Here is a 23,438-nt window from a genome sequence, read left to right on the forward strand (position 1 = left end):
ACAGTCGTGTACTGCAAAAGTACAGTCGTGTACTGCAAAAGCAGCTGTCTACCATTGTTCTGCTTTTATCGTTTATTGTCTGTTTTCTCCCTTTCGTTTGTTTGTTTGTTGTTGTTTTTTGCATGGTAATCCAGCAAAGGGGCCTCATGCGCAAAATGAGCGAAAGGGGCGTTGGTAGAGTCCCGCCACAAGACCAGGTGATGACATTGCTTCCTCCCGTCAAAGGGATTATGGGATCATCACAACATGCGCCGTGATGTTTAAACACTCATATGTTCTGCTCACTATGTATCATATGAAATATAGTCGCACTGCAATGCTGCTAACACTGTGGATAGCTTTCTAACAGCTTACTTTCTCGCATCCTACTCTCATCCCACATAAATGATAGAATGTTTACAGAGAAGAGGCTGGCTTTAACTATAAGTATTTGATTTCTTATACTGTAAGAGTGGAAATTTTTGTGGTGTTAACATTTTTGCACATTTTGCGCAACCAGAAATGAGCACAAAAATAGAAGCATGCAAATATTTTTGCTTGCCATATGTTCCAGTAATTGATGTCTTGATTCTGTGGAATTAAAAACGTGTGAAACTCATCTTACCTGCAAGAATGCAAAATCTTACTCACGCAAAAATATCCACTTTTACAGTATGTACCATCATTTACTGACTAGTACCATTCTATTTGAATAAATTCAGGCACCTATGGCTGTCATTTCATTCTCCTTATTTATTACATTTTGCTGATACCTAGTTTCTGCACTTTATGCCTTTTTTTTGGGGGGGGGGAGTGGGTTGTCATGTATAGTTGCACATGTGTTCCTTGAGGTTGAAGAAACTTTTAAACAAAATCTTTTGATTGACATCACAGAGGAGGCCTTAGCTTGAAATTCTTTGTTGTTGTTGTTGTTGTTAATTTTTGGTGAACGATTTATTATTTTTTCTTAAAACTTGCAAACAAAGTTTCCAAATTTACTGTGCATGCTTATGGGAAAATATTTCCAGTGCGGTGTTGGATGAAACCGTGATGAATCAATGGATCATATCAAATCAATTTTGAATTCACCTGTGATCAGTCAATACCCAAATGGACATGATGTTAGATGTTGAAATTTATCAGTTGAGGTATAGCCACAGATAAATGCATTTTTGGATTCTTTTTTATTGGCTGAAAAGATAATAGAAATATTCCAAATACTGTTCAAGTGAAATTGCTGTCTGTACTCATCATTGTCTTTGAGGTATGAAGTATAGCTCCTTTCTAATGCTATTTTAGCAGCAGACATATCTTTGATATCTGTAAAGAAATTCTGGATAGCCCATCCTGTAGTGTCAAAAGTACTTCTGTACAGAGAATTTCAGACATATGACTCTGTTTCAGATCAACAAATTTCAACAGGTGTACAAGATATTTTTCAAAGTAGAATATGAAAATCGGCATAATAAGCTTTAACTGTCAATCAAATAAAAGTAAGACTAGAACATTTAGTAGCATTTTTATCTTGACGTTAATGATACTGTCACGATATGTTAGACTGGTTTCAGTTATGTCATCTGATGATACCTGATTTGTAAAACTGATACTCTGAGAAAGTTACATTCACCTTGCATGTCTCAAAAACTGTCCTCTCTAATAAAAACTTTGGCAGCAATAGGAGCTGCTGGAATGCTGCACGTCAAGTCTTGAATATCAAAGCTGTCATCTAAAACATCAAAATATACCAATAACTTGTGCCACATTTGATTTCGTACTTGATCAAATACCTAGTATTTTATGTATGAATTCACTGTTATGGCATTCAGTTGCCATAAACTACTTCTCTCAGTTGCCCTCTGTAGTTTTCAATTTTTATGATAACATGGGCAGTATACTTTCCATCCACCAGTGACACTCCATATGGATAATATGTCTGTTGTAATCATCATCTGTTCTCTGTTAGCATGATGGAGTCAGTTTCTTTCAGTTTTTTCCTTTCTCTTGAGACATCATTGCTTCAATTTGTTTTGCCATGTCATGCTACACTCTTCCCATTGTTTACCAAACTACATTTTTCCTTATTGCAACATTTTGTTTGTTTGACATGGAATCATATAACCAGTTTCATTTCTGGAAAAGGACCAAGTGTATCACAACCTGCTTCAGGAATTGTGCCCAGTACTGGAGGGATCATGATAATACCAGACCATGGTTTATTGATGAGAACTTGTAATAATTTAATCTGTTAAAGGGATAGTACAGTATTGGTGGAGATGAGAATTGGGCTTTTAACTTTTTGCGAGATAATAAGAAAACACTTATGATATAGTACAGAGCATACCATTTTAAGAGGAATTCAAAGTTTATTTGATGAAAATCGGGTTTGGAATGACTGAAACATCCAAAAACAAAGTAAAACAAAGTAATTGTAATAAAGTGTGGGTCCCACACTTATTAGAATTGCTCTGTTTTGGATATCTAAGCCATTTCAAAAACAATTTTCATCAAATAAACGTTGAATTCTTCATGGAATTACTTGCTCTTTTATATTTCATAAGAGGTGTCTCATTATCTCACCCAAAAATGTTAAAAACCTGAAGTTAGGTCTCAACCAAAACTGTACGAGCCCTTTAAGGTTTCACACAACAGCACGAAATGAGAGAAAGTATTGCAATATGAAGTTCATTTTTCAATTTTCAACTGTATCTAGGAGATATTTCCCAAAGGATGATGTGATAAATTTGACACCTCTTTTATAAGATGGACAATAATAGCTTGTAGAAACTGACATGATTTTTTTAAAGGTCTAAATATGTTATTTATTTTCTTTGAACAACTTAAGATACCATTTTTTTCTGTCATGCTGTGCTTTATATTGCCATTTACCTCTTAAATCTTGCTGTTTTTCTGCATTTTCTCCATAGTGTGTTAATGCTAATTTTGTAAAGATTAGACAAACTAATTAAGTACTTGGTGTTTATGCATTTTTGTCGCAAATAAGCACAGCTTATTGCACAGTGAATAATACTGTGATGGACCAAATATTCCACTGATCCTAAATTAGGTTTTAACTTCTGTCTTCTCCATATGTTCTTCTGCTTTCTGCAAGTAGACAAGAAAATTTAGCATTGGAACAGAAAGATAATAAGAGCCTATGTCTGAGCATCAGTTGTCTTATTTTTGCATCTTATGCTTTACTTCTGCTGTGACATGTAAAATGATGTACATTTTTGTAGTACCACTGAGAACTAATATTTCAGCTTTTGCTTTTTTTCTGTTGATGTTCCTGATTGCTATTTGATAGATGCTTAAAGCTTGCTTTATCCTGATGTTCAATTTTGGCTTTGAAAAAAGAAGAAGAAGATGAGAAAAAAACATGATCTGTAGGTTAAAGCAAGGCAAAGCTGCTGCCTCATCTACCAGTCCTTTGACAAAAGAGGGCAGTATATCACTTTTGCAAGTAGTTTGCCAACCAGTCTGTAGAAATCATACTTGCTGTTCTTGGTTGGGAATCATGTGGCAATATCTATCTGTGATAATCAGCTCATAGATTTAGAGCTAAAAACTTGGATTTTTTCACAGTTTTGTTCAGTTGTTAATGATAACAATATATAGTTTGTGATAAGTTTTGGAAATGAATTTCAAAAATTGTGTCTTGGTCTTCTTGTGAATTTAAACTGAGATTGACTGGCATAATCTATGACGTTTCTTTTAAGCACTGTCCCATGTTTTGATATTTTTTTTCCTAAGTCAGTATCTATTGGTAAACTGATGCAGGGCAGTTGCCCAAGGTTATGAAAACCACATTTTTTAAAAAGCTGAACTTGCACAAGGTTGAGAGCCAGTCAATTCACCCAGTCTTTTGTCAACCACTGAAAAAAAAAATGCTGATGCAAACTTTCTTTCATGACATCGCAGAATTATGTTCTTACCTCTGTGATCACAAAACTGATTTCAAATTTAGTTGTGATCTTATGTGTAAATTAAAAAAAAAAAATGACACTTCCTGAAAGTGAATGTGATGAGAGTGTACTGTTAAGAAGTGCAATAATTGAAAGTGAGCCACTGATGCTAGATGGACATTCATTTTGCTGTGGATGTGAGGTGTATTGGTTACCATGTAACCATCCTAATTAAGTATTTTTCAAGTATTGCTCCTCTGCATGCAAAGTCTTATCTACTAATCACCTGTTCAATTGTATGTAAGGTACATTCGCAGTCTTATCTACTAATTTACCTATTATTTTGTATATATGGAAGGTATATATTCACATACTGCACTAACAAGTTGATCCTCTCTCATGCTTATCAATTTTGCTTGCAATCAGTCAATCAAATCAATACAGTGTGCTTGTAGGTATAATGCTACTGGTGTGAATTTTATGTGTTATACAAATGAGTTAAGCATGCAAATATTTGATTAAGTCACATAACCTGCTTTTTATTGGGAGAAATGGGTAGCAACACAGTAGTTCTTTTTTTTTTTTTGGGGGGGGGGGGTTAAGTATGGATGATGGAAGCATGCTTTAGGTTCTTGCTGAAGTTGTCAGGTGATCTTATCAGATGCTAAATTAAATGATACATTTAATATTGTGGTCTTACATCTATGATTATGAAATTTACAGTGAATGTACTGCAGCACTAATATGTTGGCAATGTAAAACATACTAAGTGTGTGTGATATCATTCTAGATAGTCTTTGTACAGCTTGGTTCTTAAAGCTTTACAGTATCACCGATGAATAAAAATGAATGGCATAGATCTAATATTTATTCTTTGTCACATAATCAAATAGTATGAAGCCATAAATTACTTTATGATGTGCTGTCTTGCAAAGATAATGAAAGGAAACTTTTATTACTTGCAAAGGTAATTAAAGGAAAAGGTTTTCTCTATTTGTTGTTGCTGTAAAAACCAAAATCCACTTTGAGAGATGCCTCAGGGGAATGGCAAATTTAATCAAAAGGGATTTCGAAGGACATTTAATTTCTCATTGCAATTAAAGTAAAAAAAATGATCTGACTTTTTGCATCTGTTGTACTGTAAGGCATTTCATATGCTATTTTCAGGCCTCTAGCTCTGTACAGTGGTCACATGTATGTACACACACACACATATGCACAGGCATGCACATGTATTTTTTTTGTTGTTGATATTATTCACATTTCATTTTTATGATATCAAATCATCCAAAGGATGCGATGATCATTGAAAGAAGAATGAAGTCATTCCGTAATACTGCTTAAGTGTATATACAAACTTACAAAACTCTGCAAAGTATAACATGTGCAGCTGTAACACATGAACATGAGTAGCTGGGGCACTTTAATATGCTTTTACAAGACTCTTGCCTAACTCATGTGCAAGAGATGAAATGATAGAACAGAGTCTTATTGATGTGATATCTAATGTTGCAATACCTCTGATTCCTTGTCAAAACTGCATGCCTTCATTTCAGTGATGTATAGAATAAACATTGAAATCAATTCATACATTGCATATCTATGGCACAACAAAATTGTTATAGACACTGCTGTCTAAACATGTAAAGCATGATAACACTACACCTATTTTTCTTTTGTAGCAAGAACATTTGAATGGTATTCTTCTAATTCTGTTATATTTGGCAGTCATTCAGAGTTGTCTTTTTTGATTTATTAAAGAAAGATAAATGCTGTCATGATTCTCTTTTGTTTCACCCTGTGATTTTATCATGATGATTATACATGTGCCAGAGACAAAGAGAGTAATGATGAATATTTTACTCTGCAGGCCATGTCCGTGTCATGTTCTCCTTGAGTTTCTCATGAATTTTCTTGACCTGCAGCTTATTCAATTTCTGTATAAATGTATATTTTCCAATTGCTTCAATATTTCTTTCAGTCGGGAGCATGCAATCAGGATGATCTGTACTTGGCTCCAACAGGTATGCTCATGTTTTTAATCAATTTTACAATGTTTAGCATATCTGGTCTACAACAATTTCTTTTGGGTATGGCATACTGTATAAAACCATTATTTTCGCAAGGTCAGTTTTTTGAAACATTTCATGATTTCTCACTTGCTCGTGAATTTGACAACACATGCTAATATCAATATCATATACCTATTCAAACTGTTTAAATCTCATATGGCTTTAAAGGGAGTGTTCAGTTCTGGTGAGGTGAGGATTTAGCTTTTAACGTTTTGCGAGATATTCAGAAACCACTCTATGAGATGTCAAAGAGCATGCCGTTCTAAGGGGTATCAAAAGTTTATTCGATGAAAACCGGTCTTGAAATGGCTGAGATATCCAAAAACAAGGTGAAACAAAGAGATCCTAATAAAGTTGTGGCATGTCGCCTTTTATTATTAGCACTTTTTTGGATATCTCAGCCATTTGAAAACCAATTTTCATCAAATAAACATTGAATCCTTCTTAAAATTGTATGCTCTTTCATATTTCATAAGATGCTTTTCGTTATCTCACTTAGGAATGTTCAAAACATGAATCCCCACCTCAACCAGTACTGTACAGTCCCTTTTAAGCAATTTTAAATACGACACAGTACGGTTCATTTCAAACAACTTTGCGTAACTACTGCACTATTTTGACTGGATTCTTACTTTTCAATTCCAAATGCAATCAAGCTTTGGGATTCAACAATGCCTCCCAATTACCAATTCTATGTGAAACAGGAGCCTGACAAACCCCTATTCATCCCTATTCAAACATTTTTAAGGGGGCAATCTCGCCTGTCTGATATATATGCCATGCAAATGTTTGGTGAATTGAGCAGTCTATGATGTTACAAACTATCCATTGAATATATTTGTGTCAATTAAGATTATGTGTTGGTGTGTGTTTTTTTTTTTAATTCATTTAACAAAAAATCATAGCCAATGGCTCACAGCATTGGATAGCTATGAATATTGTGCTGCTTTTGAATGACAGGTCTAGTTTGCTGTTCATCCAAAGCCAACATTTGGCTCTTAAGGTGCCCAGTGACATCTTAATCATGTAAACTCATAACCTTCCTCTGCTTTGTTTTTCACGTTCTGTGTAGAAGAGGATGCTGATGATGTGTACGATATTCCTGATGCGTCAGAAGGGGATGGGGATGGTAAGTCCTTCATGTGCTAGTGTGACCGTACTTCATTCTCGGTGCATTTTAAGAAAGTTTTAGGGGTCTGAAGGTTGATGTGGTGGACTCCTGATAGTCAGATCACAATTTCCTAAGCCACAACTGGTCAGTTGAAACCAGGAGGGCATTTCATGAAGTGTTTTTTTCAAATATTTTTTTCTAACAAACTGGTATAGGCTACTATCAAGTGAAATCCTCGCATCTGAATGGCTGAGAGTAAATTTGTCTGACAAGTTTGTCAGTCAAAACACTTAGCGAAATGCCCCCAGATGCTTTCTTAACCTCTTCTGTGCCAGGGACTTTGTCCAGTGTGTACAATGCTATAGGATTTTCTGTGTCAGTTGGCATTCAAAGCACATAAAGGGTTAACAGGAGAGGTAGATGTCATCTGAAGTTTGCTGACATTTCATGAGGAGGAAGTCATGTGCTTTCATTCACAGCTTTTTTCTCTTTTCTCTCTTTTTTCAGACAAGAGATACATGTAGGCTTTGGTAAAGTCCATTGTCCTACATCTTTCCAATGTCCTGTCTTTTTTTTTTTTGCTCAATATTGTACTTTTTTGATCTTGAATCTTAAATTGTCACCCTTAAGATACTAGTAATGAAGATCGTAAAGAAAAGTCAAAGATTGACTACAAATGATACTGGTATTAGAGATATCACATGTCCTTTGAACTACGTCTGCGTAGTGTTAAAGTGGCTACCATCATAGTTCTCTCATTGACTGATCTCATCCCTCATGTACTGGGACATCACCAAATTTTCAGGATTCATTGGGAGGGGGAGGGGGAGGGGGAGGGGAGGATTGCATCAATTTGCAAGAATAAGAGTGCCGCTCTGTGATTTGGCACATTGATTTTGCTGCCAAAGATGATGTAATTGACTTGCATACTCTGGGTTTCTACTATTCAGAGAGAAAGGGCATGAACATGTGGTATTTGCACCAAGTTGTGGGTTACCAAGCCTTATGAGTGAGCCAAGTTTCTGGTTTTGGACTAATGCCGAAAGGAAAAGGAGAGCTGTCCTCTTTGTGTGAATAGGCCTTTGCGGAAATAAATGCTGACAAAGAGAGGATGCTTTCTGAGTAATTGAAACAGTATGGCTCTTTCAAGTTTGGAGGAAAAAATAAGAAGACTACAAAATTAGCACTCTGAACTTGGCACTCGTTGGGAGCTTTGTTTACCCAATAAATCTGGGCAATTTACTGTATACATTTATATCTTTTGGTAGTGAGGCTTTTTTTGGCACCTACTGGTAGCTAATGTGAGACGTGAGCCAATCTCGCTTTTTGGTCTTTAATTTGTTAGTTACAGGTATATCATGTGGCAACAACACCAAACAATGATGTGTGTAGATGCGGTGCTAAAATTGACAGATTGCTTACAGGAGAGGAAGAAGAAATATTATACATTGAAACCTGGGCATGCATGTTGCCCAAAGGGAGACAAAAAAATGTCTTTATAAACAGTTTCATTTACATATGAATGTTTAATGCTCGAGAGGGAAATATAGCGATCTTTAATGGGCAAGTGGTTATTACATGTATATACAGGTGGTTGCTAAAGAAGGATTGATTGTATTTGTATTCACTAATTAGATAAGATATCATGCTGCCATATCGTCGACTGAGAACCAGAAGGCGCTATCATATTCTAAGATTTGAACGTAAATAAAAACAAAACAATCAATTTTCATGAAATAAAAAGTTTATTCAATTAAAAGTGGGTTGATTTATATGCTTTGTTCCAAATGTTGGGTAAAATAGTGCCCTTGTGGTTTTGATTTATAACATTTTGCTGAAAAGTGAAATAATTGCAAATTGACTCCATAAGATAGAGGAGATCGAGCTCTACAACGTGATGACGATATGATTTAAAGTTAAAATCAGTTAGCAGTTTTTTAATGGACATTTGTATGACAAGGGGATTCTTGTGTGTTGGCAACTTGAAATCATAGAGGAATGTAAAGCCAACCTAACATAAATTTATGAATAAATGAATAAATAGAGTGCTTTTCATTGCCAGCTGTGCTATTCATTCCAGTCTAATTACTTAATTATCACTGCTAGACTTCTTGCTACACTGTCATACAAACAAAACTAGAGAAGACATAATCAACCTGTTGAGGACGAGTCCCGAGTATACTCGGGCAGTGGTCTATGGGAAATGCGTGTTGTAGCAAAATAAGTCCATCCTCAACGGGTTAATCAGTGTCAAACACTGAGCACAGGTGCACCATTGTACACAAAGCTGAAGCATGCAGTCATCGTCTGCATTATCATTCTTATTACCAGGGCCCCGTTTTATCAAAAGGTAAAATCAATTTTAAATTTCCTTACCACACAGGCTGCCATAGACTTACAGTTGAAATCAACTATAATCAATTTTAACTCTTCATAAAACAGGGCCCTAGTACAACTGATGAGAGTAGACTGGTTCTTGCTGCACAAATGCAATATTGTTACTTAACTGGACCGGATTCTCCAATCTTTTTTCTTGGGCCTTTTTCACAGCATGAAATTTGCTAGAATTGCTACTGGCATTCAATGCATATACTGTAGTTTAGGCAAGAACTTTTTGTGTGCATTTTCATTTTATGAATCTTGGTTCTCACAAAATACGGGAAATAAAAATACACGTGAACAATTCTGGTTTTACAGGTAGTACCCTTGTGTAATGGAGGGACATGGAAAGAGTTTTCCAAAATTACTGGTAGGTCAGTTTTAGAGGACATATCTAGACTGCTAGCCACAATCATGATGTGATCATCATGCTGCTGAGGTCACACATTACCTTGAGTTACTTGTAGGTGTTGTAGTATGGATTTGCTCTGAAATGCAGCACTTGTAATGCACATCTTGGAGAACCATCTTGGCATACGTGGATGCTGAGAGATATTAGACTGTATGTAGAGGCAGTACAAGACATGATTTGATAACAATGTGCATCATACTGAAGACCTTGGAGCATTCTTGACAAGCAGATGGCAAGTTTTGGTGGGGAAAGGAATGTGAGAGTGAGTGGTGAATATTCCTGCAAACAAGCACTTGTGGTGTACATACTAGGAGACACCCCTGTGTTATGGAGGGACCTGTAGGGAGTTCAGTACTCTGAAGCAATCCAAACAGATGGAGAAGCATCTCAGGCTGACATGAAATATTAATAATAGTTACAGCCGAAGCAGTAGTAGTGGTAGTAGTAGTAGTAGTAGTAGTAGTAGTAGTAGTAGTAGTAATAGTAGCAGTAGTAATAGAAGAAGCCGTTGCTGTTGTTGTTGTTGTTGTTGTTGTTGTTGTTGTTGTTGTGATAATGCTAGAAATAGAAGTAGCAGCAGCAGCAGCAGCAGCACTAGTAGTAGTAGTAGTTGTTCCTACAGTAATTATAGTACTTTTAGTACTCATACTGAGAAATACCCTTGGTGGTAATTACACTTCTGGCAGTGTTAGAGGATAATCACAGAGATCAAACCAGAAAACTCTCGAGACTTCAATGTTAATTACTACACACTGTACAGATGTATATCCAGAGCAGAATATCAGGTTAACATAATACACTATGGTGCATTTTAATGCGCAAAAAAAAAAAAATACAGATTTTAAACACCATACAAATTACTGTGTACATAACTTTTTTTTAGAAATACACTCCTATCTGTGTTTTGTTTCAAAGAGATAACTTGCTTTAAGGTTTAATGTGATTATTCCAAATAATCCAAAAAGTTGCCTATATCCTTGCTGCCTGATTTAGAATTGTAAAAGTGGACATTTTGCGGTGTTGAAATTTTCGTGCATTTCACCCGACCAGAAACTAGCCTAAATTAAAAGCACGCAAATATTTTTGCTAGCCATGTGTCTCTGTAGTTGGTGTCTTGATTCTGCAGAATTGAAAACATGCGAAATTTATCTTACCTGAGAGCAAAAAAAAAAAATACTCACACGAATATATCCACTTTAACAGTGTGAGTTCCTTAGTAGCCATTGTAAGACTCCAGTCACCCTTGCTTTAGAAATAAAACCTAGTCAAAGTTTTATTAAACTGTTCAGAAGGTACTGTGTGGGAAACGGAGACTTTAGCTATCATTTTTTTTTGTTTTTGTTTATTACATTGAACAAAATATGGTTCTTGATATTGAAGTCTCTGTTTTCTTTCTTTCTTTCTCACAGATATCTATGACATTCCAGATGATGTACCGGATACCCATCAATCAGCACCACCTCCTCGACAACCACCACCGGTGAGTGAAACTTGACATGATTGCAACAAACATGGCAACATTATGATCCTCACTTTATTGTGCTTATGTGGGGGGGACACTGTGGCATAGTGGATAAGACTCCTGACTCCCAGTCAAAGAACACCAGTTCAATTTCCGCCAAGTGCTGACGTCCTTGGGCAAGGTGTTTTTCCCACCATGTCCCTCTGTACCCAGATGTTTAAATGGGTATGTGGCAATGCTAGGGTAATGATAATGGCAGGGCCCTCTGGTAGAGCAGTGGCAACACTGAAGAGGCTACCCTGGAAAAAGAAGACCTTCTTATAATAGGCGAATGTTGTTACCAACTAAATACTTCCTTAGAATTGATAATGCAGCCTTGTAATTTACACAGGAAGAACTGCCCTTGTGGAGAACTTATGTTTTGTTTGTTGAGTAGGCTGAAAAAAAAGGATATTGTTCAAGGGAGGACAAGAAGTATGCATTATCAGCTGCAAAGCAACATCACTGTGATATGGAAGAATGAAGTAGGCATGTGTTGCCTTCTTGAGTATTGTTCATATCGGGTATTAAAAGTTGTCTTGAATACACTTGTGTTGCTGCATTACCCCCAGGGGAATAGATTTAGCCTTTTTGAAGATCATTTTTTTTTTTACAGATATTAACCATGGAAAGAAAACATCAAATGAGAAGATTACATACTGGTTTGGAAAAGAAAATTGTGCTGAACTATTTCAATCCCTTTGCTGACAAGCTAAACACACAATGTCAATGATAGTCTAGAATCCTAGTTCTGAGAAGAATAACACGAAATGAAGTTACTCACAAGTACGTCCTATTTTGATAAATTTTTGGAAAATCCATAACAATAGCAAATTAAAACTTTATTTCTTCACTAAGGGATTAAAAGAGTGGGCAGCTTTAAACGGGAAAAGCATTTTCTTGAAGGGATATTCATTGTGAGTTCATGGTAAAGGTGACAAAGGTGACTATGAGTACTTTCAGGTGAAAATTTTGTCGGAAATTAAGGTCATTTCCAAGTGATTAAAGGCTTGAAATGTCAAGCAAGGATCTAGAGGGAGGGTCATTTTGTACTTGTAGGAAGAAAGATAGACACATAGACAGAGGGAGAGAGAATGAAGGTGGTAAATGAGAGAGGACAGTAAATGTCTGACTCGAAATCATGGAGAGAGAAGGAGCCATGGCAAGTTGGGATCAGTGTCAAGGTCATTAGTGAAGGGGAGCTGCCAAGTCTCCCTGATTCTGCACGAGTCTCCCTGAAAACGTCAAAATCTGTTCATGTGTGAATAAGAGAATATTAAAATCTCCCTGATTTGGGAATTATTTTTGCCCATTGAAATGCATGTAACACACAGATATCTTCCTGATTGCTGTGTAAAATCTCCCTGATTTGGATGTGGGCACATTGGCAGACATGGTGAAGGGGAAGCCTTCTGATGTCCGGCTAATTGTCAAACGAGGTCTCATCCACTGGTGAAGTCATGACTAGTCTGAACATTTCAGACATAGTAATACCAATGCTTAATTAACTGAGAAAGCATTCTGAGAAAAAGAGAAAAGAGAGAGAGAGAGATGTTCACTATGGAAAGCCAAAAGGGACAGAAAGAACAATGAACCAATGGAATCACGAATCAACACAACAGGAAATGCAGTCACGTACATGCATGTTGGAGACCGAAATTTTTGTTTCCTCAAAGGATGACACGGACGTCTTCAATTTCAGAAATGGGTCTTGATGTTGTCGCAAAGCAAGCACAGACTCTCCAGAGGATGGTGACCAAAGTGGTCCATCTCCGACTGCTGTCATCAGTCACAGACAAATCTACGGATGAGTCTTCTTTTTGCTGGAGGGAAAAGTTCAAGTCTTGCTTAGGATGTAAACACATATCAGACTATGAGGGGTTTCAGACTTCTCAAAGACTTCCATTGGTAAAACGTGTCTAGAAACTTGTTACTTGATTCTAGGTTATCTATAGTCTGAAAGCAATCTTGAATCATGTTCATGGCCAGTCACAGTCTGGAGGTGATTGCCATTCAAAATTTGCTCTATTACGAATGCGTGTTGACAGGTAAAACTGTAAGGTGGCTATAATAGGACTGAGGTGGAGAATAACTGCCATGGTGTTGGCATGCACATACAGTCAACCTTGCTTAAGTTGACCTCGCATTAGTCGAATAATCGCCTAAGTCAAAGGTCTTTCTGAGTCCTCTTCTGTTTACATTCTATTTATTTTGATCCTGCATGAGTCAAATTTTCTCCAAGTTGAAGCTATTTCTTTAGTCCAAAATAGATTCAACTTACCTGTAGGCAAGGTTGATTGTACATACTCTTCCAGAAAACATGTCAAGAGTGGCATGTTTGATTTGCATCCCACAGGGTTTGCAAAAATACTGCTGCTGCATTGCAGGGGATGATCAGCAGGTCTGTGTCTTGTCTGAACAGGTCATGATTCTAAACTTGAAAAGAGAGAATATGTTTCATGATATGATTACAAAGGAGCAACATCTTACAGTCTGAAAACCCCCAATGTTTTTGACTAGAACTTGCATGGAAGTTTCAGGGCCAGGACACAGCCGTGGAAAGATAGACAAAGCACCCGGGGGAATTCTAGATTCTGTTTTGGATGCATCCAGACGCCCTTTTGCAGGTTTCGCTGCCGACTTGTATTCTGTGATGTTGAAAGAACCATTGTCTGGTGATAGAAGGCATTAGAGGTTATCCTGGAAAACACTCATGTTTGTCTTCGAGTGATACGGGATGGATGTCTATGTTTAGGGCAGCGTGGAAGCCCGATAAAGTTCATCAGGATTTTGCCTCGGGAGTGATCGAGTAGCCACGAACAAGTTTTGTTTTTTTTCCGTTGCAAGGAGGAAATTTCAATAAGAGCCGTCAGCAGACAAGTTTCACATGTTGAAGACAATAAAAGGAATCACTAAATCAGTGACATGTGATTGTCAATGAACACATATGGCACTCTGCAGCAGTGAAGTTATCACTCTTTCTTTATGTAGTATTACCTCTTTGGTAAATGAAATGTATGTTGATTAACTTTGGAATTATTTGTAATGTACAATGCTCTAATTTTTCAGTTTGTGTGACATATGAAGTAAAATCTTAAAGTTGTGTTCTTTACAGCTTTATTGGAATTAAAGCTTAGAATAGTTTATAGATAGTATCACATCCATTTTTAGCCATGCATGCTTTTCTAAATGTGTTTTCCAGCATTCTCTAGAGGGAAGCACCTAGCCTTGTACCTGACAAATTTGCTTAGAGTTATTTGCCCAAGACATGCATAATTTTTCTTTGAAAAATTTGGCAGCTGGTGAAATTGAGCACAAAATATTTCAGTTATTAGGACTGAGCTTGACAATAAAAAATTAATACAAAAAGCTCCCCAAAATGTTCTTGTATAAAGTCACCTCTGAGAAATCAGTGTTCCTTTCTGACAAGTAATCCAAGTTTGCTTGACAATTTTGATGCAATTATTACTTTGCTTTATGAGTTTGCAGTGAGCTTTATCTTGCCACCTGATGATAAGAACATGCTGTACGGTTTCCAAAAACTTAATTGAATTTATTCAAACCCAAAATATTTAGAGAGTTAAATTTGTTGTATGCCCACTACAGCTTCCTGTCCAACTTCCTGTCCAGTACAAATGGAGCATACAGATACGGCCAAGAATTTTTTTTTTTTTTTTTTTTTTTTTTGTATGACTGGCAGAGAGGTCATGACTGGCCCAAAATTGAGACCTCGCAAAACTTGGCAATGATTTTGAATTTGTTTGTTTTTTTCATAGCCAGTAATGGCGTATTTAATCTTTCTATAGAGGAGAAGGGGGTTTCGGAAGGATTTTGCTGTAGAGGGGAGGATGATAACAGTTTACTTTTTCATAACCTTTGGATGATGAACACTTGACGAGTCCATCTGCCACCTGTCATAGAGTTGCTATGACGACACACATAAGTGTGTTGCAGTTCCTCCCATGGATGATACTCCCACTCACCCAAATTCCTGTCCCCCCTGCCAATGGTGTCCGAAATCCCATTAGTTCTGCACGCCCACACCCTGATGTCAAAGGACGAGGCGAGGGCAACTGCACAGAGTGTTTGAGTGGGGATTTTTCTGGAGTGACTCAGAGCTACGGACTGAAGCAGCGGTTTGGACCAGATATAGTCAGCATCACACATCGTGCCAAGAAAACCACATGTCGTGTACGGATCACTGTGCTTGCAGGAGTCCGTGAAGAGTGCACCGCACCAGCCGTGCACACATTGTCAAAGGGGATGCAGTTTTGAGTTCGGTGTTGACATGGCTGCCTTCGACGTTTGGACGCCCAGCGAATACGCGCTCAGGCGCTCTCTCCGTGAGACTGCCCGCTGGCGATTTCATGTAAGCTTTATTCTGTGTTCTCTGCAAGTAGTTGTTGGCAGTGACATCAATGTGAAATGATGTTGGTTTGTTATTATTTGTATCAGGGACTTGTACAAGGCAACTGTTACAAGGTAAATGTCCCTGTGTGTGCAGACGGAGCATGCATACAAGGTATGGTGTATCAGAGTAACGTATGTGTATAAATGTTTGGCTCCACCCATCACCATGGGTAAGTAAAGGAATTTACATTGTATGTACCCTTTTTTCGACTAAATTGTGAATTCTACATCATTTGGGGCATTTCTGTGGATGTGTTGATTCTGTCTGTTGCTCCATTGTTTATGGGCTGGGTCAACTTGTGTTTTGTAATTGTCGCATTTCATCCCAGGGAATGTCTGGTCAAGGCAGACTAGATTGCAGCCCCACTTAGCGGCCGCTCTCATTGGTTCCGTGGCCTTTCCTCCCATCTTACGGTGGGATTAATCAACACGCGGAGGCTGCGGCTTGTTTTAATTGAAGGAGGATGTGTTGCCACTCTATGGGAGCTTCCTGTGAAGTGTTTAGGTTCCCATCCCACTGAGGAGCATCAGAATATAGTGAAGGGTTCTCCCCCCTCCCCCCACCCCACACCTCAAGAGAACCCTAGCACTAGTAGAGGTGTGCAGATTGTTCATTCAGGCTGGTAGCGTTCATTGGATTTGATTCTGCGGCTATCCTGTTGGAAGTCACTCTTGGACAGGGCGTACCAGGGGCTAATCTACTGTTCCCCAGCAGCCTCTTTTGCCTCGGCCTTTTTTCAAGTGTGTGGGAGGACAGGTTCGGAAGCACTCTGAGGGTTCCTGCGAAAGCAGTCCTCTTGCCCTGACTGATAGGGATCACCTGGCTTTCTTGAGCTTTCCACCTTGAGAGCAGCTTCTTTTTCTCCTACTTTTTTTCTCCTCCTTTCTTCGGTGTGGAGATACCCTGATCTTTCAGCATCATGAAAATGCAGTCAGGAATGTACTCGGCCGAGTCGGCAGTTGCCCAGAGTTTCAAATTCTTTCAGCTTCTGGCCATGGTAGGCAGAAAATTTCAGACATACATATTTTGTTCCTGCATGTGTATGAGAGATATTGTGAATGAGTGTATATCTGTATGCATTCTTTTTTCCCTTGCTCTGAGGAATTTATCGTTTTGCCAGCAGATGTACTGTAAAATGAGGAATTTTCGCGTGCACTTTAATTTCGCGAATTTCGCGAGCGCCAAAATTCGCGAAATTAAAATGCACGCGAAAGCTTTTGTCTACACTACATGCATTGAATGCCAGTAGCAATTCGCGAAAATTTCATGCCACGAAAAAGGCTGTCGGCTCCAATTCACGAAAATTTCATGCCGCGAATATATCATGTTTTACAGTAAATGTACTGGCTGTTGCGTGAAGTGTGCTCCATTTTTGTTGTTACATTTGGTACTGTGCACTTTAGTCACTTGTTCATCTCAACAGTTAATTCACTGATGAGATGTTTCATGGTAAGTTGTTCATTTAGTTATTCAGATTATTTTACACCTTGCCTCCTTTTGTCTTCGATTGACCCTTTATCAACTGAAGTGACCGGGTTTGTCCTCCGTTGAAAATTACTGAACCACTGCAGCTGAGATTGTGCATATTTTTGTGTGCGTGTGTGTATGTATGTGTTTGTCTGTCTGTTTGTGGAACATGGGAATGTTAAAAAAGTTTATTGTTTCTTTGCCTAGTTCATATTGTCCACACTTGAGTCACCCTTCTGCGCAATTCAATGGCACTGAAAGCTTAATTGGGTTTAGTGGCTGGTCTTCAAGGGGAAGTTTACCCTTGATATTAATTTGTGTGACTAGAAGCAGAAAAATTAGAGGAACAGGACTGTGAAAGTTTGAGCAAAGTTTGAGCAAATTAAAAGTATGAAAGTTTTGATATTTTGAAGTTGTGCTTTATCAAACACAAATTGGCAGTTTTGTGATGTCACTCATGAGCCTATGCCCTATTTCCTCTATATTGTGATATAAGAAATTTGCTTTGCCCCATCAAGTAAATTTCCAGGGGTAAATGCGCCCGTAATACATTCATTGTACACATACAAGCCCACATGGACAAAAGATATTCCATCATCTTTATTAAAAATAAACAGGAATTTTATGGCATTTTTTGCTCAGAGCAAGGGAAAAGTGAGCTCACATGCTACATCACAGAGTCATCAATTTCTGTTTGATTGGTCATACCATCCAAATTTCATAACATCTTGTTTTTCATCAGAATTTGGTCAAACTATCCTGCTTCTATCCTATCATTGTTTTTTGTACTTTTTTTTGGTTCTTTTCAAACAAACTTAATTTGAAGGTGACTTCCCCTTTAAAGTGAGTAGCCCTGGATGGGTTAACATATAGATTCATAATGATCTTTGTAGGCTTGCATGGTGGTGAGAATATTGTGAGGAGAGGTTTGCTGAATGTAGATTCATGTTCCGAATTTGTCCTCATTCAGTAGGCAGTTTTAATTTCTGCAGAAGAATATGCTTGTACATCTTATTGATATTTGTCAGTGTGACTATTTTTTCCATTTTTGTTCATTTTTCCCCTATTTTCTGTGTATTCATATTCTTGTAGAGATATGCCATTGTGCATTTTAACCAGAGTTTCTTCACATTTCTCAGTTGAAAAGTGTGCTCTCTTATCCATGCTTAGGTATAGCTATAGTAATCACAATGGGACCCTGCTATTTTTTAGTTGTCCAATTAGCGATAATTTGTGCTTCTTACAGATCCTCAAATACATAAATAAAACTTTTTTTTTTTTTTTTTTTTTGCTAAATCTGTTAAGGTATCTTCCTGGAACTTTGTATTATAAAAGCAATTGTCTGTATTTGCGAGATTGCAATTTCTCAAGGTATTTGAAAAGACAAAAAAAGGCACTAAAAATTCTAAGGCTTCTACATTTTATGTAAGTGCATCCAAGAATAGATGTAGAGAAAGCCAATGGCAAATCAGGAGAGTCCCCATGAGATTTGAACCTCTGACCTTCCATATAGGAAAGACACTTAAAGCCCTTTGCATCATCACCACTTCCTATCCATGACATTGCCCTGCTGTTCTTTAGTGTCTACGAGCTGGCCTGAGCTAAAATGGTTTCATTCGTCATGGCCTGTTTTCTTCTTCTTTTTTCCGAAGGCCATACAGGAAGTCACACACTGTAAAGTGAAAATTAGAATGTGTGAGTCAGTGGAGACCAAAGTACAATGTATTAGCCTTCTGTTAGTTCACCTTGTGTCGATAGCTTGAAGTATACACACACTGTTCATCTGTCAAAACCAAGCATGAAGTCTTTCCATGCAGGCATCCAAGATTAGTTCTCAAGAATGGTGTCATTTTTTTTTTGTATGGAGAACAGAAACAGGAAACCCTTTTGCTGTTTGCAAAAGCTTCACCATTTACTTTCAGATTTCTCCGCATCTTGTACAAGGTGTCATTATCAAATTATGTATTCTTATTGTTGTAATCATTATCATTATCATTATTAGTATTATCATTATCTTCATTTTCTTCTTGTTTTTATAATTGTCATTCATCATTATTGTCATCGTCATTATATTAGTATATTTTATTATTACCCTCATCATTATCATTAGTTTCTGTCAAAATAATGATAATTTCATTATTTGTTATTAAGTTTATTTTTCAATCAGTTCCATGTATATACTGTAGAAGTAAATGCTATCACCTCTGCTCTTGATGTAGTATCATCTACAATTATGTGATAGTAACATTCATGTGAAAGTCTGGAGCAAGCATTTTTGACAAAGGCAAATCATATCACATATATCCAGTGAGGGTGTGAATTGCCTTGGAGGGCAGGGGCGCAAGCTCTGCGCCGTTTGTCATCTAAATAGCAACACTGATTTAATGAGAGGGGGATGTAATCATTTACCGGTCAAACAAAGACAGGAATGACCAGTGGGAAGTACTTAATCTGGACAGTCCACCTTCTGGTAACACACCTTAGCCTTCTTCCAGGACCTATGGGTTTTTATTGTCCAATAGATTTCTTTCTAATTTTCAACATGTGCTAAAAGCACACTGACAGAATTCGGCATGTGGATACTGGCAATAAGATTAACATCCTGGAAAGAGTCTACTTCAAATGCCAGATGTCAGTTGGATTAAAATCTTGAGCATAAAATGAAGAGAAATTATTCATGAAGCTCCACGGACAAGATTGCAAGTCATGGTAAAAGCAGGACAGAGTGTGCTGAGGTCCTGTCTTTGCGTGACGTGTAAAGTATGAGACTGCTGTTTGAAAAATGTCAAGTTTTGATCAGCATTAGTCAGCATTCTAGTCATGTATAAACTTGAGTGAGAGTGAAGTATTACCTGAATACAGTCCAAACAAGGCATACATGTATGGGTGTAAAATGGATGACATGTGTGAGCTCATGATGTTCAGCAGTAAGATCAATGCAAGATATGTCACGGAGAGCTTGATAGTACAGTAAACACATCATTTAAGACTCACCAGAAATTTGTATTTGCTCATAATCCATATAGTTACATGTAGCTATCAAAGCAAAAAAGGATTCAATTCCATGATGTTGCTTTTTTACCCCATGTTATGAGCAGTCTAGCTTTTTCCGGGCTTGCTGTCCCAGCAAAATATGTGACTACTTCATCAAAAGTTACTGGACTTGGCATTTTATGTTGCCAGGATTTGTCGACTGGAGTAAATAAGATGACTTTGGGCTATTTGGAAGTGTCCATACATTTGGTGCCAGTTAGAGTTGGTTTCAATTAACCTGGCTAGATAGAGCTGACCTTATTCATTGTGTAGTTTCCTCTCATTAGCTTTGCAAAAAATTGAAATTTACAATAAAAGGACAGTAGGGATAGATGTGACCTTAGAAATGGCCTAGAAATGATGAACCATTTAATTCCAATTCATTCCACGAGGGAAACTTGTTTTTACCATCGAAAGTTGTCCCTAATGATGTCAAGATTGTGGTGATCTGCTCATCCAGCAGTGGCGGCTCCAAAAATAAATTTAAAAAAAATCATAACTTTTAACTTGATTGTCCAATTTTCCTCAAACTTTCACGAATGTGTTCCTACCAATATTGCTGCTTTCACTCAATGGAATCCACATTTATAATGTGCTTTTGGTTTTCTTCAGAAGCTATGAGGAAGTTTATACCAGGTTATCATATCATTATTTTTATCACCATCATTACCAGGTAGTGTTATCAAACAACATCTTGATTGACTTCATGTATTTTGGCACCTTGGAGTGTCCCACTGTCAATAACCATTATGTGATGATTTGATATAGGGATAATTACAGCTCCTCCTCGTGTCATCTGCTTGTGTTTATCATTTAAAAAAAATAGAAGGTAAAAACTGTCATTCCTATCACAGAAAAGGGCAAAGAGCTGCAGAGAGCCAGTTGGCAGCAGTAGACTCGGTATTTAAGTGAAATTTTGGTACTTCATGACAACATGCCAAGGATGAAATTTGATGAAAGGATGAAAAATGCCGTAAACACATTGATGGCCAAGTTATCAAAATAGTTAGTCTTTCTGAAACTGCTGACAAAATCATTGTTTAAACTTGTCTGATGTTTCATAGAGAGACACCTTTACAGTTCTCGTCACATGCTGACAAACCTTAACCTGTTGAGGACGAGCCCGAGTATACTCGGGCAAGTTTCTATGGGAAATGCATGTTGAAGCAAAATCAGTCCATCCTCAATGGGTTAAAAGTAAAGTAAATAGGAAAAAACAGAGAAGTCTGAAGTCCACCATTGATGGGGGACAAAACGCCAATAACAACCACCTTTGCTGAAAATAATAAGTAAAGATTGCCTCTTTGCTGGTTTCCCTTTTTTTTAAAGAAACCAAATGTGTTTTAGGGTCATTCACAAAGGCATAGATGCTGCTTCTTACAAAGTATACGTAATGTATGTTTGTATGACCATTTTTTGGATAAAATCTTTGAAGGTTTCCATGGCAGTAGAATGTTTCGTAGTAGAAGGCTTCATTGTACACCACATAATTCTTTCTTGGGTCTGTATGTGGCCCTGAACCGGGCCTACCCATTCTCAAGGTTTGGGTTCTTATCGTTTTCTCTCTGGAGCCACACACATACCCAAGAAAGAATATGTGGTGTTCCATGAAGCCTTCTACTACTAAATACATAGTTTTGGGGAGTGAATGATAATGTTTGAGACTTGGAGATTTCACCTAAATGAATTTAACATTGACAGCAGGTATGAAAATGGTTTGGATTAACATAGATGTAGGGTGAAAAGGGTTAATATCTTATTCAACTAGCATTGTTGTGATGACCTAAATGTCATAGACTGTCCTATGTGTTAGTTCTGTGCTTTAGAAAGCCTTCCCTCCATTTTGCTAAATGTGCCATGGTGTGCCTTTCTTTCTGAGTCCTCCATAGACCAAAGGCAGAGACTCCAACTCTCCCGTTTTCGACGGGAGATCTCCCGCTGAAAACCCATTTTTGCAAAATCTCCCGTTCTCCCGCTTGAGATCTAAATTCTCCCGCCCTGGCTCTGTGTCTCCCGTTAGAAAGGATTTCTTACTTATTGCTATTGTATGTTGAAAAAAATAAGCCTTAGATAGCACCAGAGAGCATCTAGAACCCTAGGAACTTCGCACACATCAACTTGGAGTCTCCCGTTTGCTAGGGGTATCAGGCGGGAGAATCTCCAGATCAGAAGGTGCTTTGGGTTGAAGTCTCTGCAAAGGCATAGAGCTGTTGAAAGTCATTTATATTTTGGTCATTATTTCAGAGTGCAATGAAGTAAACTAGCCCAGAGTGGGCCACTAAAAGATGGAAAAAAAATACACATACACACAAAATCAGAATATCAGTGAGTAATGTTGAGCTGTGACACTTTTTATGGTGTTTGCTTTAACAAGGGAACCATTTCCTTTTGCAAGATAGAATTAATCATTTGCACTGATTCTCAGTAAAAAGAGGGTACACAGCTTTGGTGAAAGTTACGTAGCACCCTTCTCCACGCTGTCAAAAACAAAATAGGAAAAAACAAAACCCACTGTTGTATGATTTTCCAATAATTGTAGATTAGTTATATCTGCAGATTAGTTATATCTGCACTCAGTTAAACTCTTGATTGGAAATGCAAAATGAATGCAGCAGATAAGTTAGGATCCATGTCATGTGTTAGTGTAGTCTTGTGTTAGTGTCATGTGTTAGTGTCTGTGTTAGGAGAGGATGGGTGTGTGCCAGTGTGGGGAGGGAGGATGAAGAATGTTAATGATTTGGGAGGGGGAGAAGGGTTTGCTTTTCTGCAGTGGTGATTCGCAGTGGACTTTGACGATTAGCAAAGTTCAGTGGAGTCAGTTTATTTTGTGTCGATGACCTAACGTTGCACTTAGAAATGTCTCCAAGAATTTCCTCTGTAGAGACTGGATACATTTGCCGGAATCTGTGTCAGGTATATTTGGGAGGAGGGAAGTTTTTAGGAGGTGAGGACGGGAGCTGCTTTGGGGATCAATTATGTGGGTAAACAGGAGTCTTAAAAAGGTCTGCTGCCCTCTGGGGGTAGGAAGAGGTTTCAAGGGTAGAGGAACATCAAGATGGCATCCAGACGATGAAAAAAAATCTCTGCATCATTACTTTCCCCCTGTTCAGACGCAAGCGAGTTTATGCCAAAACTTGGTAACGAAACAACGTATAAAGAATCATCGTGTAG

General features: G+C 37.7%; 1 protein-coding gene across 1 annotated transcript in view; it reads left to right on the forward strand.

Moving 5' to 3' along the window:
• LOC139717816 (uncharacterized) overlaps positions 1-23,438 on the forward strand; it is a 161,181-nt gene that overhangs the window by 119,874 nt on the left and 17,869 nt on the right. Inside the window, exons 10-13 of the mRNA XM_071629314.1 lie at positions 135-197; positions 5,863-5,905; positions 7,026-7,082; positions 11,265-11,335. Coding sequence (XP_071485415.1) covers positions 135-197; positions 5,863-5,905; positions 7,026-7,082; positions 11,265-11,335 — 234 coding nt within the window. The remainder of the gene's footprint in view (positions 1-134; positions 198-5,862; positions 5,906-7,025; positions 7,083-11,264; positions 11,336-23,438) is intronic.

The sequence above is a fragment of the Diadema antillarum genome, unplaced genomic scaffold (assembly GCF_040938485.1).
Source record: "Diadema antillarum isolate AM-2024a unplaced genomic scaffold, OU_Dant_1.0 scf00000083, whole genome shotgun sequence".
Classification (NCBI taxonomy): domain Eukaryota; kingdom Metazoa; phylum Echinodermata; class Echinoidea; order Diadematoida; family Diadematidae; genus Diadema; species Diadema antillarum.